This window comes from Penicillium longicatenatum, assembly GCF_028827895.1.
Source record: "Penicillium longicatenatum strain IBT 33135 chromosome Unknown contig_1_segment0_segment0, whole genome shotgun sequence".
In the NCBI taxonomy this organism is placed as follows: Eukaryota; Fungi; Ascomycota; class Eurotiomycetes; order Eurotiales; family Aspergillaceae; genus Penicillium; species Penicillium longicatenatum.
Window position 1 is genome coordinate 4,315,211 of NW_026643119.1, and position 17,036 is coordinate 4,332,246.

At 49.9% G+C, this 17,036-nt stretch overlaps 7 protein-coding genes across 7 annotated transcripts; 4 read left to right on the forward strand and 3 right to left on the reverse strand.

Moving 5' to 3' along the window:
• Nucleotides 1-2,677: 2,677 nt before the first annotated feature.
• On the forward strand, nucleotides 2,678-4,465 carry N7484_002388 (MFS transporter; the record flags this gene model as incomplete). The annotated part of the gene is made up of 1 exon (XM_057112808.1): nucleotides 2,678-4,465. One exon carries the CDS (start codon nucleotides 2,678-2,680, stop codon nucleotides 4,463-4,465), a length of 1,788 nt encoding a protein of 595 aa, XP_056977545.1.
• A 645-nt stretch (nucleotides 4,466-5,110) lies between these two features.
• On the forward strand, nucleotides 5,111-6,247 carry N7484_002389 (Mpv17/PMP22 family protein; the record flags this gene model as incomplete). The annotated part of the gene is made up of 2 exons (XM_057112809.1): nucleotides 5,111-5,748; nucleotides 5,830-6,247. The coding sequence occupies 2 exons, from the start codon at nucleotides 5,111-5,113 to the stop codon at nucleotides 6,245-6,247; spliced, it is 1,056 nt and encodes a 351-aa protein (XP_056977546.1).
• A 494-nt stretch (nucleotides 6,248-6,741) lies between these two features.
• Nucleotides 6,742-8,742, forward strand: N7484_002390 (exonuclease V; the record flags this gene model as incomplete). Its single annotated transcript, XM_057112810.1, has 2 exons — nucleotides 6,742-7,183; nucleotides 7,250-8,742. 2 exons carry the CDS (start codon nucleotides 6,742-6,744, stop codon nucleotides 8,740-8,742), a joined length of 1,935 nt encoding a protein of 644 aa, XP_056977547.1.
• A 126-nt stretch (nucleotides 8,743-8,868) lies between these two features.
• N7484_002391 (heme-dependent oxidative N-demethylase family protein) lies at nucleotides 8,869-10,352 on the reverse strand (the record flags this gene model as incomplete). Its single annotated transcript, XM_057112811.1, has 5 exons — nucleotides 8,869-9,634; nucleotides 9,684-9,807; nucleotides 9,868-9,920; nucleotides 9,970-10,072; nucleotides 10,136-10,352. The coding sequence occupies 5 exons, from the start codon at nucleotides 10,350-10,352 to the stop codon at nucleotides 8,869-8,871; spliced, it is 1,263 nt and encodes a 420-aa protein (XP_056977548.1).
• Nucleotides 10,353-10,905: 553 nt separating this feature from the next.
• Nucleotides 10,906-12,847, reverse strand: N7484_002392 (dolichyl-P-Man:Man(6)GlcNAc(2)-PP-dolichol alpha-1,2-mannosyltransferase; the record flags this gene model as incomplete). Its single annotated transcript, XM_057112812.1, has 4 exons — nucleotides 10,906-11,157; nucleotides 11,209-12,003; nucleotides 12,062-12,734; nucleotides 12,792-12,847. 4 exons carry the CDS (start codon nucleotides 12,845-12,847, stop codon nucleotides 10,906-10,908), a joined length of 1,776 nt encoding a protein of 591 aa, XP_056977549.1.
• Nucleotides 12,848-13,024: 177 nt separating this feature from the next.
• On the forward strand, nucleotides 13,025-14,986 carry N7484_002393 (RNA-binding snoRNP assembly protein NAF1; the record flags this gene model as incomplete). Its single annotated transcript, XM_057112813.1, has 1 exon — nucleotides 13,025-14,986. One exon carries the CDS (start codon nucleotides 13,025-13,027, stop codon nucleotides 14,984-14,986), a length of 1,962 nt encoding a protein of 653 aa, XP_056977550.1.
• Nucleotides 14,987-15,231: 245 nt separating this feature from the next.
• Nucleotides 15,232-16,959, reverse strand: N7484_002394 (U4/U6-U5 snRNP complex subunit PRP3; the record flags this gene model as incomplete). The annotated part of the gene is made up of 1 exon (XM_057112814.1): nucleotides 15,232-16,959. One exon carries the CDS (start codon nucleotides 16,957-16,959, stop codon nucleotides 15,232-15,234), a length of 1,728 nt encoding a protein of 575 aa, XP_056977551.1.
• Nucleotides 16,960-17,036: the final 77 nt, after the last annotated feature.

Genomic DNA, 17,036 nt, shown 5'->3' on the forward strand with positions numbered 1-17,036 from the left:
TAAAGAATTTTTCGTGTAGGATATCGATAATTCTTTTAGATATGCGCTGTATTAGGTCACACCTACCTTCGCATGGCGCTCCTGCTTACTGATACACATAATCCAGTGGGTAGAGATGATCATTCATGGCGCCAGGAGACCTGAAGTTATGAAGCGTTCGGTGATTGACTTAGATCCTTTGTAGGTTCTTTCGGAATCGGATCATGATCTATCCGTTAACGCCTCACGGCTATTCCTTGCGTAGCGTTAAGGGAGGCTGGTGGCGGAGGGGAGAGAAAGCCTTTCCGTTGTTGGAAATGGCCAGATATTGCCTTTCAATGGCCGTACTATACAGCTCCAGAGTGTATACCTGTCGGTTCACTAACCACCACATGTCTCAGACGAATGATAGACGAATGATCCCAGATTTTGTCTCTATTAGAACACCGCCTCAAATTCCTACTAACAGTCCGTACTTAAGGTTTTATAAGGTTTGGCAATGTCATATATGCGGCGACAGCAGCCGCGGGGTTGTTTCCTGTCCTGAGCAGATCGGCGATGAGGAACACGAAATGCCTCACGTTCAGCTTTTAGCATCGGTGTCGTGGTGGAGCGGCGCTTAAAGACTAGCCCTGTGTGATATGCATTGCAATCAGCCGGCTACGCGCCCTCGCGGGTTGGGGTTGGAGGAATCGACTACTGGTCAGATGAGCCATACTGGATTATCAGTTTACGCCCATAGCAATAGGCCAGAATGTGAGAAATTAAGGGGCTGATGCACTCTCGAGGCATGAATATCGAAGTCAACAAGTCTCCCATCACGTGAGGTATTGCTTCTCGTAAAGCTAGCTGGCTAGCGGTGCACGCGGTAGAAATGTTGGCTGAGTTGCAAATCTTCCGTTCAGCGCTCTTACTTGCAGTTAGTTTACAGCTTCAGTGCCTGGTATCCTAGGTGTCGAGTGGGGAGCGGATGGCCCGGAGGAGAGGGGGCATTGACCCGTTTGTGGAGAGAAGCGAAGCCTAATTTGTGCTCAGTGCTTTCTAAAATCCTATCAAGAGCTGAATGCGAATGTACAATTTGGAGCGGGTATTGTTTCCTTGGCTTGAAAATACCCTTGAGCTCCTTGGATGTAGTAAAATCATGAACTAGAGCATACTGGACAGAACTTTGGAAAATATATGTTAGAACCAACACCATTTCCCCCTTTTGTGACGCCACATTATACGACCCACGGGCAGAATGAAAGATCCACCAAGTTTAAGTCCATGTAGGAGTAGAAGTCTTCAACCAAAAACCGGATCATGTCCTACAAGACTACCATCTGCAGGCCTGTGGAGTTTATATGCACGTTTATGCACATATGTCATGAAGCATAATTTCGGGACAATAGCATAACATGTGATTACAAATCCATAGATTGATTACATCGTTACCACGAGGAGCGGAAGATCCACTCCTATAGTACTTCAAAGTACCTCAGCGGAGCCCTCGTTTATCTGCGCCTCAAGGGGGTTTGTAAGCTCTGGGCTGTTCTCTAACCTTCTGGAGTTAATGGTAATCCCCGAGCCGCCGGGTCGGGATTGAGCCGACGCCTGATGACGATAATGACGGATGTGGCCCTTGCACCGGGAGCCTACTGGGGCCCGGATAGGCATGCGAGTGTAACCATATCCATCAATATCTGTACCTCAATAGTTGTTTGCCAATATTGGCAAACTTATAATTTGAACAGGTGACTTTTAAATGACGACCTGAAGAGTAGAGTAGCCTGTAGCTTCACCGCATCGATTGATTGACTGATCACGTCTTATAGTGCAGCTGTAGACGCAACGCGTTTGAGACGAATCTTGATATGTTTCAAATGCCGACCAATCACAGGCGTGCCGACTACCCGGTGCATAAATCAACGTGGTCAAATTCTTTGCATAAGTCACGTGGTACGGACGTTTTCATCATCTTGGCATCAGCATTGCAGGATTTTCAACCGGATGTTGCCTGGCGAAAATCCTCTTGGTTCATATCTAACCAATAGCTTCGTAACGATATTAGAATTGAACGAGCTACTTTCCGGCGGTCTTGTATCCCGGGTGGTGGACCTGTTGAAAGTCATTGAAACCCTGATATTTATATACATAGGAGGTTCTAAGGTTCTAAAGTTCAATGGACATGGCGAGCTCCGGTTGCTAGTGGGTCCCAGTTTTTTCTTTTCTTTTTTGATCTCTCCGAATCCACTGGACGGAACAAGGGTTTACCGTGCTTTGGCAGGCGATTGGTCTTCATTAATGTGCATCGCTTACGGATTAGTATGTATAAATCTCTAAGATTGGCATAGGTCCGGACTTTTAACCTTGGATGACCAGGAAAATTTAAAAAAAAAAAAAATCAACGCCACGAGGCCCATCGCCTTATGAGTCGTAGTGCAGTTGCCGTCATTAAATAGGGGCCACTGCCCCGATTTATCATATCTTCTCTCTTTTCACTTGAATCTATTTAAGTTAATTTTTCAATCTTAATAAAGTGGCGACATACCTTCCCACTTCGGACCCTCTCCTCCCCGCAAACGGCCCATACTAGAAAAACCGGGAATCACGAAACAAACACCCCGGATTTCTCAATAAATCAACTGATACATCCTCGACACTCGTTGGTCTTGTATCGGCTACACGACTTGTTGACCTACATATAATTCTGCCCATCATGGCAGGCGACGAAAAGAACGATGTCGCCAACATGCCTGCAGCTCTTACCAAGATCCCATATTGGCGATTGGTCACAGACCAAGGTGTCGTCACCCAGGAGATTATCGACTATCCATATCCCGGCTCTGGAACCGAAGACGACCCGTACGTGGTGACATGGATTGACAATGATCCCCGCAACCCCATGCTTTTCAGTGAGACCAAAAAATGGTCATATACTATGGTGGTGGCAATAGCGACATTAGCGGTGGCACTGGTCTCTTCTGCATATACTGGTGGTGTTTTGCAGATCGAAGAGCAATTTGGCATCGGAGAAGAAATTGCTACGCTTGGTGTCTCGCTTTTCGTCTTGGGTTTCGCCGTTGGACCCGTGCTGTGGGCTCCTATGAGTGAGCTGTTTGGTCGCCAGATTCTGTTTTTCGTTACATACGCTGCCCTCACAGCCTTCAATGCTGGTACCGCTGGTTCACAAAACATTTACACGCTTATTATCCTTCGTTTCTTTGCTGGTGCATTTGGTTCCTCACCTCTTACCAATGCCGGTGGTGTCATTGCCGACATGTTCCCCGCTAGACAGAGAGGTGTCGCCATGAGTGTCTTTGCCGCCGCTCCTTTCCTTGGCCCTGTTCTGGGTCCTATTATTGGAGGTTTCTTGGGAATGAATGCTGGTTGGAGATGGGTTATGGGCTTCCTAGCTGCTTTCTCAGGATTGGTTTGGATTATCGGCTCTTTGTTTCTGCCTGAGACTTATGCACCTGTACTCCTCCGCCGCCGCGCAGAGAAGCTTTCTAAGCTCTCGGGTAAGGTCTACCGGAGCAGAGTTGATATCGATCAGGGCAAGGTCACCTTCGGTGAGACTTTCAAAGTTGCTTTGTCCCGCCCGTGGGTTCTCTTGTTCCGGGAGCCCATCGTCTTCCTGCTGTCTCTGTACATGGCTATCATTTATGGTACCTTGTATATGATGTTTGCGGCATTCCCTATTGTCTACCAGGAATACCGTGGTTGGAACCAGGGTGTGAGTGGATTGGCCTTCCTTGGCATCATGGTTGGTATGATTCTCGCTGTAGTCTACAGTATCTGGGACAACAAGCGGTATATCAAAACCCAGGACAAGCACGAGGGATTCGCACCCCCCGAGGCCCGTCTGCCACCCGTTATGCTTGCCTCCATTGCGGTCCCAGTTGGTCTCTTTTGGTTCGCCTGGACCAATTATCCCTCGATCCACTGGTCAGTCAGTATCATCGCTGGTGCACCCTTCGGCTTCGGAATGGTGCTTGTTTTCCTCGGTATCATGAACTACCTTATCGACGCATACACCATCTTTGCCGCCTCCGTCCTGGCCGCTAACTCCGTCCTGCGTTCGTGCTTCGGTGCCGCCTTCCCTCTGTTCACCACCTACATGTACAACAACCTCGGCATTCACTGGGCATCTTGCATTCCTGCGTTCCTCGCTCTCGCCTGTGTTCCATTCCCATTCTTGTTCTACAAGTATGGTGCTAAAATTCGCAAGAGTTGCAAGTTTGCCGCCCAGTCTGATGCATTCATGCGTAAGATTCAGGAACAGGCTAAGACCGAGCCTGAGGAAGATGAGAAGATCACTTACGACCGTACCGAGGCTCCTGCCCCACACACCGAGTTATCCAGCGACTCTGATGACGAGCCTGCTGTGCAGCGCAGCCGCAGCCGTGCCCACTCTACCACTTCTACATTGCACCGTGTGCCGACTTACGAAGGCAATCCATTCGATATGGATCGCGTCAACACCAGGGAGTCCTTCAAAAACTAATTACACCTTACTCATTGCATCTGCGCTTGCAGTACCATTTAAAGGTGCTCTTGCCACATAATCTTAGTCCTCATCCCTTTCATCTCGCAACATTCCTGTTATCATTGCATTTGGTGGAATTTTGTGTGTTTGTCTACTTTATACCCTGATGTTAACCTCACTTGGGGATGAGTCATGTATTTACGTATCTAAAAAACGGCGTTTCTATTAGAGGAATCAAGAATCAATTGATTTGAATCATTTGAAGAAAGTATCTACGCGCGTAAATAAGGTATATAGATCGGACTTGTACTTTCGGGCTCAATCGGGGAATCACGGCACTGCCGACTGCCGAGTTGATGTATCTTGCGTGCCTGATTTTTAATCATCGCATTATCCTTTGATCTGCTTTTTTATTTTCATTTCTCCCTTTTCTGATTTTCTGATTCTCCTTTCTTGCCATTTCTTGAGCAGATTACCTTGACTGTTTCTTCTCAGGCCTAAATCGCCCGGTCAAGCCCTCCGGTTATCGGTCCTCAGTCTTTGGAGTTCGTTCTTATCGCCACAATCGGACTTCCAGCCCGATAGGCTGGGTCTTTTGCCTGGGGATTTATCCTTTCTTTGTCGTTGCTCCAGGAATAGATGAGCGTGCTCGGAGCGTTGGATATGAGTCTCTTCCAAAAGGGACTCGCCGCGCACGCGTTGGCGTTTACGATCGGTCCGCGCCCACGGCCTATTACCCCGGTGCGATTATCTCTGCGCCGGGTGCGCCAGCCACGACGACACAATTCAGCTCAGGCTTCGAAGCCTGAAACCCCCCAAGGGAAAGCCGTGGAGGATGCGTCGTCACTTAATAAAAATGGAAAATTGGCTTCCAACCCTTCGTCGCCGTCCGCTCCCTCACCGTCTTCCCCCCAGAATACCGCTGCCACCGCCGCAGGCGTAGCGGCCGCACCGAATGCCGCAGTGACATTGACAAGAACCCGGCGACTGGGCGAGATGATCAAGGCTGGACCGGTTGGGACGTTTGGGAGGTGGTACGCTCGTGTGCAGAAGGAACGGCCGTACCAGACGCAGTTGTGGAGTTCAATTGTTATCTATCTATGCGGTGACTTGAGCGCGCAGCTGTTTTTCCCTCCAGACAAACCTGCACCAGCGAATGATAATCAGGATGCGTCCAAGGCATCTGTGGAACCGAAGGACGAGAATGAAGATAAGCCGAGCTTCGGGAGTAGTTATGACCCATGGAGAACAGTCCGGCACTTGATCGTGGGTGCAGGTTCCAGCATTCCGTCATATAACTGGTAAGTGTATGCCCCGGGATCTAGTATAACATCTATTAGCTCGACACCGCAGCTTGTTCATATAAATTAACATTCGGTCAGGTTCTGGTTCCTCCACAATAACTTCAACTTCTCGTCTAAGTTGCTCTCAATCTTGACCAAGGTCACCGTGCAACAGATAGTCTTCACTCCCGTTTTCAATACCTACTTCTTCAGTGTGCACTCCCTTCTCGCAGGCGCCACTTTTGAAGAAACCTGGGAGCGCTTGAAGAAGGCCCTTCCCGTCAGTATTTCCAACAGCGTTAAGCTTTGGCCAGCTGTCACGGCATTCAGCTTCATGTACGTGCCGCCAGAGTATCGCAATGTCTTCTCTGGAGTCATTGCCGTTGGCTGGCAGACGTACTTGAGTTGGTTGAACCAGAAGGCTGCGCGTGAAGTGGCGCAAGCTGAGGCTGCGATTGAGGCTGGCTCATCACCTGCGATGACTGGGAATCTGATTCCTGCCGGACAGGCTGCATAAATAGCGTTATTTGGGTTTTGAATTCCGCATGTATAGATTTGATGTCCTGATTGGCGTTGGGCTTGTTTTTTTGAAAAGTTGCATTTCGCAGATACCAAGTTAGACCATAGATTCCACAATAGATCAAGATTTTCTTTCTGCTCCTTCGATTACAATCCCGTTTGACTTGGATTATATTTTCTTGAATAGGCAGAGCCAATTAAAGGCACCGGGTTTCCAACTTTGTAGAAATGTTATCCACCTAGAGTACCGTCCATGAAAAGCACTGTCATCCAGTGACAGTAATTTACACACACGCCGAAAATTACCAATTTCAATCACTTATTATCCTAATCCTTGATCAACGTGCACCAAAACAATGTGCTCTCGCTAAGTGATTTCTGGTGTCAAAATTACCCGGACCCATGGATCTAGACCGGAAGCGCAATGACGCACTCCGCATCTCCAACTCTCGCATGCCACATAGGACATGACCCCCCTTGACAGTTGCAGGCATGTCCTGCCCACCGCAAACACCGCAGCCTGAGGACTCCGACAGTGACTACGGATCTGACTTCACGCCCGACGAAGAGGTCCTTCTAAACCAGTTGCTCACCCAAGCTGCCTCGGAGCGCGCGCCCGCCGAAACCGACGCCACTCCAACTTCACTTTTTACTACGCCTAGGCAAACTCCCGACCCCACGATTGCGACAAGCGCGAACAATCACATCGAGCCGGCTCATTTGGCATACCTACAGCCTCCGGTTATTGCGACGCTGGTCACGGATATTGAAGATGGCATTGCGGAGTTCCCGGTTGCCCGGGCTAAGGTGCTGGGCAGGGAAAAACCTCGTTCATTCTGGACATCGAATAAGCGGCTTTGGGAGGGTACAGATACACGCGATGAGATGGAGGATAGAGCAAGTCAGGACGCAGACAACAGGGCCAATACGCTTGGTATGTGTATCTATTGCACTTCGAAATTTGGGATTGGACTGACGCGTTGATATCCGAAGCGTTTAGTGGAGCACTCTAGTTCAACGGAAGGCAGAGAGCGAGAGCGAGAACGAGTTTCTGTGCGCGAACAAGAATGGATCAAGCATGAGCAGTTAGCGCCGACACTTGATACTAGGTCCCCCGTGGAGCGGTTTCGAAGGCCTCCTAACAAAGCTTTCTCGGTCACTGATTTGGTTTCGCCGGCTTGGTGCGAGCTGCAATATTGGTATACATTGACGAAACATGGGAGGAAGAAGAGGACTGCGGCCATGAAGAAGGGGAGTGTGGTGCATAAGACGCTTGAGGATGAGATTTATACTACTGTCCCTGTGGATATCACTACGAAGGAGGATGCATGGGCTCTTCGTATATGGAATGTGATACAGGGACTGCGGATGCTGCGACAGTATGGCACCACACGCGAGCTTGAGATTTGGGGCCTTGTCGACGGGGAGCTGGTTATTGGTGTTATCGATCAGCTATCCTACGAATGCCCGGACTCTGAGCTTGAAGCTACGGCTGCTAACTTCTATGAAGACGTGGAGGCATCAAAGGCTGCTTTACCTGAGCATCATATGTCTTTGTCTGATTTCTTGCTGTCTTCCTCCCAAGGTGGACGAAGACTCGAAGATCTCGGCCAGACAGAACAGATGCATAACGAACAAGCACCCGTTCAAGCAGTCTCGCCAGCTGTTTATGACCTTGCTCGGGTATACCTTACGGATGTAAAGACCAGAGCGAGTCGCTCTATTCCCACAGTCAAGAGCACATCCTTCCGACCTACTTCCCTTCAATTGCAACTTTATTACCACATGCTTAATCGCATGATAACGAGTGACGACGTGACGATGGAATTACTTGCGGCTCGGTATGACCTTGACCCCGAACGCCCGTTCACAGAGGCCTTTGTCTCTGGAGTTGGAGGCTTAAACGACGAATTCTTCGATACGCTCTCTTCTCAAGAGTTTGACCTCAACGATCCTCCTACACCGGAGGATGTACGAAAGATCTCCAATAGCTCTGGTTCTGCGTCATCTAGCCCGGTGCCCGCCAGTCAGGACTCCACGAGTATCCTTATGACGCACGGCAATCTGTTTAAACTCTGGATTTATATGAAAGAGCAGCTCCGTGTCACCTTTATCCCATCCATCCCTGAGACGGAGTCAATTGCACCCTCTATCCCGTCACATAACCAGCCGGCTACCCTTGAGGAGTATCCAACCCTCATATCCCCCGTGCTTACGGCGCGATTCTTATCCTCAGCTCCTACGGATGATCTGAAGCCCAAACTTCTGGGAAGCCGGTCCTTCCTCTTTGATCCTAATGATATGTCATCCTACATCACAACGCAGATGGAGTGGTGGCGAGGACAGCGTGATCCCATTGGAGTCAATATCTCGGATGCCTGGAAATGCCGGATTTGTGATTTTCGCGACGAGTGTACCTGGCGCGCGGAACAGGAATGGGCTTTTGCTAGACGAAACCAAGGCCGAAGAGCCGGTGCCTCGACGGGGACATAGGATATTGTTCGCCAGTCCAATCGCGACTAATTCTCGAGGCTATAGATGTACTATATTGAGACCGGATAGAATAAATGTGGAAACGTACACACTTCAAGCTATCAAGTCTTCTACAGTATCACAGTATCAATATGGATAACTCCGCGTCTCACCCTCCTTATCAACCTCCAAACCCGCAGCAACCTGCTCATCATGTTTGCGATCCAAGTACTCCAACAAAACGTCCTGATACTTTTCCTTGCCCTTATACCTCGACACATCATCCCCCCAACTCCTTACAGCAGAAGCCAACCTACCAGGCACATAATCCTCCTTGACAATCTCCGTAATAGGCTCAAAATAAGTTCTAATAGTAAAAACCACAGCTCCTGACCTCGGCAACCGTCTCAGAGACTGTCGTTCTGACCTGAAAAAGTGATGCTCAATAGCCCGATTCTTCTCAGCCGTATTCCACGATACTTCTTCCGCATCTTCGGACCCGATACTGGGTGACCAGGCGAGCTGGTCATCAACCTGAATGAAATAATTATTCCGGAGAACGGGCTCTTCGGGTTTAAGCCTACGAAAGAAATTCTTCATTCCTTTTTCGAGTTTTTCTTCGTATTGCGGTACCGAGCCTGATGTGTGGATCTCTGATAATGGCATTCCGAATTTGTCGCGCAAGCGCCAGAATCCGGCGAGGAGGATTGCACCTGCTAGCAGGTAGTATTCTCCGTCTGGCTTTTCGATCATTAGGGCTATGTCGTCTTGGATTAGCCGGGCAGCTGTTGCCATTGGGTCTTCTGGGAGGGGTCGTTGGGTGATATTGAAAGTTTCGTGGGTGATTGTGTTTGTTATTCCTGTAGGTGTCTTTTGGAACATTGTTGGGTATCTTTCTGGGAGATAGTCACATCTAGAGATATTAGTTGGTTATTATAGAGGGAGGGTGGATGGGGCTTTACAATTCCTCTAATAGTTCGATTGCGCCGTCCATGGCTTCCGGTGCTGTTCCGTAGCATTTCTCGCCACGCTCTGTGATGCGTTTGGCTTTGTCGGCGTGAAATTTTAAATAGTGGTTGTCAAGTTCTGGGTTCGGATGACCCTCTTAGTTATGATTCTATCAGTGGTGAAGTCGATCTCCCTTACCAATCCATTCATCGAACTTCAAACTTCGTAGTCCCATCGTGACAAAGTACTTTCTAGTTTGCATTAGAGAAGCGCAACGTAGCATTGATATCCTAGGCTTACGGGCCATATCGAAATGGTCGATAGGGAATGGGCTTGGAAGTATGAACGTCCCAGTCAGGATATGGCTGTGCCGTTGGTCGTTTAAAATCCGATGGCGTCCATTCTGATAGGTTGTTAGATGCATGTCAGATGCATGTCAAGGAACCTTTTTGTGACGACTGCTTACCTCCGAAATTCCTGGTGATCTTCTCCCTACCCCTTGAAGCCGGCTTCTCTAGGTCAGGAGTAGAAGATCTCGATAATCTGCTAGAGGCATTCCATTTCTGTATGACGAAGACGATGATGCAGGCACAGATATTGAGAGCTAGAAATGCACCGACGAGGTTGTTGCTTGGGATGATAAACCGAGCTATCCGTGACAGAAATTCTATCGCTATAGCCATGTTGTATAAAAATGGGCAATAGTCTTAAACACAAATGCGGTTTGAGGATGGGATTATGTATTCATTATAGGCTGGGGGTGCTCTGGCAAAAATAAGTGTATAGCATCATCTGATTTGCTCATGTTGTGTCAAGCAGCGTGATCGAAGTGATAACGACGTAGTTCTCCCGTGAGCTGCCTTTCTTGTTCATCGGATGCGAATGATTCGTTATCTGTATAAAGTCTGCTTGCCGGGGTTTGTACATACGCGGGGATAAAAGAGGGGGCGAGGAACCGTCCATTTCCGGCCGTTGGATCCGAAGCTGCATCTAACGAGCCTATTGCTGGACACGGATTGACGGCAATGACATGGTTTATCAGCGGCGAGGCGCTTATCATTGACGTGAACTTAACGGGATTTCTTCTCCTGATTGGGTAAAGTAAGTCCGACAGTCTTGTACCCCATGCTATTGCAACGGGAAGTGGTATTCCTTGGCACTATTTACGGGACTTTGGGATGAACTGGGACATATATTCAACTGGTTGGTTTATGTACTATGCTTTCAAAATGAAGACTAGACACTAGCGTCGGCCTTGCGCTGCAGAAGGCAAAACTGGCCCCATTTGCGCTGGAATTGAGGTGGAATAAAGGGGAGGTTTGGCACCCAGATTAATCGCCCAAGAAGCCCTGTTTGAGCGGTATCTAAGAAGCTCGCACATGTGAGAGTTTCCCATTTGCGGTCGAGAACGTAGTGAGGCTCCAGTTCGGATACCTCGCGACCCGGGAAGAAGGAGTCGATCAAGAAAGAGCATTCAGAAACATCAATCTAATACCATTAGAATTTTGAGGACCAACTTGAAGGGTTTCCTTAACTTACGTATTTGTTAGGATCTTCCCGGTTAAGATCATTCATGCCAGATGGGATTTGCGAAGCACCATCTAGCCGGCCGAGAAGACTAGGCGATTCCGGGAACTCGCCTGGGAGCAGACCGTTGAACTCGCTTCGAATGAATTTGGCACGCATGTCGTGTTGGAGAAAGTATGAGGAAGGAAAGCGGTACCACTCCTTGCCCAGACAGACCGAACTCCCTGTCTGCGTCACGTTTACCTGCTGCAATGGTTCCAGGACCTTCAGAGGGGCATTGTACGCAGTCACCATTCCTAGCATGCGCAGCATTCCGACATTGACGGCCAAAATAATGATATACAGGGCTCCAACAAGCTTCAGCTTGGCTGGAACACGGCTGATAATTGCCTTGGGATCGCTGGACCCAAGGTAGGTAAGGATCAGGTGGAAGGAGAGAGCCGCGTTCAGGGCAAGGAATGGATATGCGGGGTACATGAACCGCTCCTCCTTGTGAGGCTGGGCCGTGAAGATACCAAACCACAGGTAGAATGGCACGGCCAATGTCATCGAGCGCCTGAATTTCTGGAAAGATGAAGGCTGGGAGCTGAAGATGACCTGTAGAAACATAAGCGGAGCCGCCATCATGGCGAGAACAAACCAAACATTGAAGTTCAGCAGCAAGTTTCGGATATAAAATGTCCAAGGCTCCACGCCAAAGATTTCAGGTCCTTTGCCCTGGCCTCCAAAAACGTTATACGCCACAATGTTCCAAGGGACAAGGACAAGCCTGCGGAAGAAAGCATAATCGACCCCGACCTCGAGAGCCTAGAAATAATCAGAATCTGTAGCTCAACTTTACATGGGCTATATATCTATAACTTACCGCGATGCCAAGGCACCTAACCGCACCATCAAGAACGGCCAAGATAAATGAGCCAATAGACCCAGATAGCACAGAGATCATGGCTTCCTCGGCCAGAAGAGGCAAAATAAGAGCACCTGCGAATGGCCAGCCCACAATCGCACCAAGCGCAAACCACATGATGCCCTGTGCAATTTTGGGACCACCTTTCAAGTCCAGGAAGGCAGCCAAGCCAAGCATAGATGTGTACATGGTGAAAGTGGAGGGCAGGAAGGCAGTGGACGCGTGGAACATGCCGGGACTGAAGATGACGATTGTGAGGAACAAGAGGCCGATGCGAGGATTAAGGGTTCGACAGATAGAAGAGTAAAGTCTAGTTTGACAAGCCGCACAGAAGAGCGCCATAAACACACGGATCATGTAGAACTCAGTGGTCTTAGACTGGACAAAAAACGAACCTAGCTTGCCCACCGCGGCGTGAAGCGAGACATAGAGCCAGCTTCGAATGGAGTAAACTGGAGAATATTCCCATGTCTGAAGACCATATCCATGTCGGAGATAATGGGATGGTTCCCAAAAGTTGAAGACCTCATCACAGTCTTGAATTGGGGAGAATAATGCCGCAAGGCCGTTGGCAAAGATGCAAACGTAGAGGGTGATGTTTAGCGGGAGGTAGAACGGAGGGGGCGGGGGACTAGATACAAGATAGTTAGCCAATGCACTCCATTTTTCACAATCTCAGGCGACTTACCGAGCCTTTTTAGGGGCATTCTGAGCAGGCGCAGAGCCTTGATGCTTCCCAGCCATTTTGCGTAGTTGCTGAAGACGTGTTTAACTCCGGCGATTCTGCGCTAAGATAGCGATAAGCGGAGCTTGTTCGGCGACCGCTTTGGCAGATCCGCAAAAAAAAGTTTCCGCAACATTTTTTTTCGTACTTCCTCAGTCGCATTTTTAAGACCTTGTTTTTGGTCTGATTCATTCATTATGAGCGATCACCAGAATATCTCCGAGGCTGCGGTCAGTGCCGGCCCTGCCTCGAACCAACCCGACACGATCGATACGCCGCCTGTCGCAAACGCTACTATGGATGCTGAAATGTCAGTAGCAAGCTCAGCTACTGAGACTCCAGTCCAGTCCTCGACTTCTACTCCTATGACCCCCATGATCCCAGGTCTTGGTCTTGTCAACGGCCCCAACGACCAGTCCACTGAGCAACCGGCACAGCCCACTATGCCGACCACCGTCGATCCAGAGTTAGATGTCTCTGTGGTCAAGGACGCGACAGCTGAACCCTCGGTGACAATGGAGGAAACCACCGATGCTGTCAAAAATGGACAAATCGAGACTCTTGCCCGGCAGGAGCAAGCGGAGGGAGCCCACGAGGCGATGGAGGTTGATCAGATGCCCGAGCTTAGCAGCACAGAGAATGCAAATGGAACTTCAGAAGCCCAGATGGGAGATGCGCAAGAAGAGGGGGAGGAAGAGCACCCTGAATGGGAAGTTGACTCTTCCCCATACGAGTCATCATCAGATAGCTCCTCCGATTCCGATGACAGCGACGACGAAGACTACCCGATCCTCACTCCCGAAGAACAGGCCCGGATTCTAATGATGGCCGAAGGTGGCTCTGACGATGAAGGCGATGGCAAGGGCAAATCCGGTGGCTATATTCGGTCTACCAACGAGGTTGCGGAGGACGTCTTGCCTATCCCGGATGTCACGATCACTCCAGAGATGAACATTGTCTACCTAGGCAAAGTACAAGCAGCTATCGAAAATGCCGTCCTTGTCGAGGCCAACACCTCTGGAGAATATCAGGTCCTTGAGTCGGGGTCTTTGCTCTGTTCTGAGGATCGCAAGATCATGGGTGTTGTGTCAGAAACCCTGGGCAGAGTTGAGCACCCGCTGTACACTGTGATGTTCTCAACTGCCGCAGAAGTCCAGGAAAGAGGCTTGGTGAAGGATATGCCCATCTACTATGTCGAGTCACACTCTACTTTCGTCTTTACCCAACCGCTTAAGGGCCTGAAGGGCAGTGATGCTTCAAACTTCCACGACGAGGAGGTCGCCGAGGATGAGATGGAGTTCTCTGATGACGAGGCTGAGGCCGATTACAAACGGCAGTTGAAGCAAAAGCGACAAGAGAGAAAGGACGCCAGAGATGGCGGAAAGCCTAAGAGAGGACCCCCGGGACCCTCGAAACTGGGTCAATCAGAACTTAACTATGATGAGGGAGGTGAAGAAGGCTACACACCTCTTGCTCGCCCGAAGAACCTCCACGAGATGATGGGCACCCACGAAGCACCCGTTGAGGGTAGTGGATCTGGTTTCCGTGGAGGCAGAGGCCGTGGCCGAGGCACTGACCGCGGTCGGGGAGGTCGTGGCAGAGGAGGTGCTGGAAGAGGCGGATCTCGGGAGCAAGACCAGGATCGTCGGCCTCAACAACCGACTGGAGGCTCTTCTTACGGCCAGCCCGCACAAGCTCCTCAGCACCAGCAGGCTTCCTACGGCCAACCGGCGTACCCTCAACAGCAACAGCCTGCTTTCGGCATGCCGCAGCCTTTCGCTGGGTACCAGCAATTTGCTCAGCAATACGCACAGCAGTATGCGGCCCAGCAGCAACAAGCTCCTCAAGGCGCACCTACACAATTCCCCTTCCAGTTCCCCTTCGCACAAGCTTTCCCTCAGCCGAACCCTTTCCAGCCTGGAATTCCTGCGCAGGCACACATAAACCCTCTCTTCTTGGCTGCTTTGCAGCAGCAACAGCAGCAACAACAATACCAGCAACAGCAACAACAACAGCAACCGCAACAATACCAGCAGCCCCAGCAAGCTCCTGCACAGGGTCAACAGCAGAACCCAGCTATGAATTTTGATCAGGTCAAGGCCCAGTTGGATATTTTGCGGAACTTGAACAACGGCCAGCAGGGACCTCCACCTTCCTAATTTTGCTATCTGCTATTTTATCTTATATTCTACGCTCACCCTGAAACTCGGTGACTTTATATTGGTATATTCTGCATTGGGAAGCGGGTTCCTTGTTTTTGATTGGGTGCATTAAAAGTTTTTGATAGTCTTGTGAAAATTAAAGGCATGGCTCATTGTATCAAGGATAAAGTACATATTCATAGAAATTGATGATTCACACATGGTTGAAATCATATGATAAGTGATTGCCCCCTTAGCTATGCTTAGAATTCCGCTGGCTTAAAACTCTTTGCCAATGTCCAGAAGTTTTCGGTATTGGTACGGGCCAAAGCAGCTTTGACCTCCGATTCTGTCTCACAGACTCTCGCTCCCACCCATCTCTTGAATAAACGAGACTTGGATTGACCCTCCCAGATCATTGTACATGTGTTCTGGCTGAAGTCTCGTGCTTCACCCTTATCATCCTCCGTAGACAACCACAACGGCTCGCTTTCGCGGTTGCGGTCTGATGTGGTTGGGCCAGGATTTTCGGTCCAGTCAACTCGGTTTAGCATCAATTTTCGATAGTTGTTCACAGAATGCTTGCCTCCTTCAACAATGACGAGATTCAATCTTGGATGCACAATGCAAATTCCCGTCAATTTATTTTGTTCCGCGTTCTTGCCAATCTTGAAGCGGTTTCGCCCACTGGCAAGACTGTCGATTCGGTAGACAGACATGAAGATACCCAAAGCCGCATCTTTTTCTTGCTGGGATTCCAACTTCTCGCGTCGTTGCTCCTTAGTCAACTTGCGTTCTTCATTCATGGTCAGGTGCTTCTCTTTACGCTCCGCAATCTCTCTGTTCACCTGGGCTTCCACGGCAGTCGGATCCTTGACTGCTTGTTCTCCCAAGACTCGCATCAAGTTAGATTTCTTGACCTTGGGCGGAGGCGCTGGCTCAAGACCTAATCGAATCTTTGCTTGTTGTTCCTTCAAGTCCGCCATACGGCGTTGTCGACGAATCTTCGCTTGTTCCTTCGGAGTGAGGAACATTGGCTTCTGAGTGGGCATGTGCTTCTCCTGTGGGGGTTCGAGTTGGATGGGGTGTTGAACGTAGGGGGTAATGACGGTGTCGATTTTCAATTTTGCCGGGTCTTCAATCGCATCATAATCGTTGCCATCAATGAACCTCTCATCCCACCATTCCACAGCTGGAGGGGCGGGGACAGAATACGATTTTTCCACATCCATATCCTCGTCAATGCCGGCCAGACGAGCTCGCTCGGCAATTCGTTTCTTCATAGCCTCCAACTGTTCCGCCCGACGTAAGTTTATCGCTTGTTGGACATATTTGCCTTTCTGATTGAAACTCAGCTCTCGTGATTGTCGAGGTTTGGCAATGGTCGCCTTCGGCCCGAGGCTAGGATCGAAATAAGGATTGTTTCTGATTTCCTCAATGGATGGTCCAGATAGATCGAGTTGCTTGCCACGATTTCCTGCTTTATCCCCCCTCTGCTGTCGGCTTTTGCTACCCGAGAATACTGGGGTAGCGTCAGAAAGTAGGGCCGGGTGAAGGCCGACATCAAGACCGCCACGAGCTTTGGAAAAACTATCATCGTCAAATGCTTGAGGTTGTTGGTATGCTGGCGCGGGTGCCTCGGGTCGCTGCGGAGGTGCATTCGCCTTTGCTGTAGCCGCTGCTACTCTGGCTTTCATCTGCTCCAATCTTGACATGGCAGGTGTCGATGATGGCGGCGCGGGACTGGGGCTCGACTCAGTCGGGGGCACGGGGGGTGTCGCACCGCCGCGCGCAGCTTGTAGCCGAGCGCGTACAGCTTCGGCCTTCGCCCGGGCTTCGGCCATCATCTTCTCGATGTCAACTTTACCGGCCGGAGCGCCAGCTGAGCCCGGTACTGGGGACCCATGGTTTGAACGGGTCCTTTTCTGAGAGTTGTTGCCATTATCGTCGGGGTGAGGACGCTTCAGCGCGTTTCCCGATGCGTCCGCCATAGCTAATGATGAGCGGGGGGAACTCGTGTAGCCTGCAAGCGGGTGCACCAAAGGAAGAAAAGAGAAAAGGACAAGAA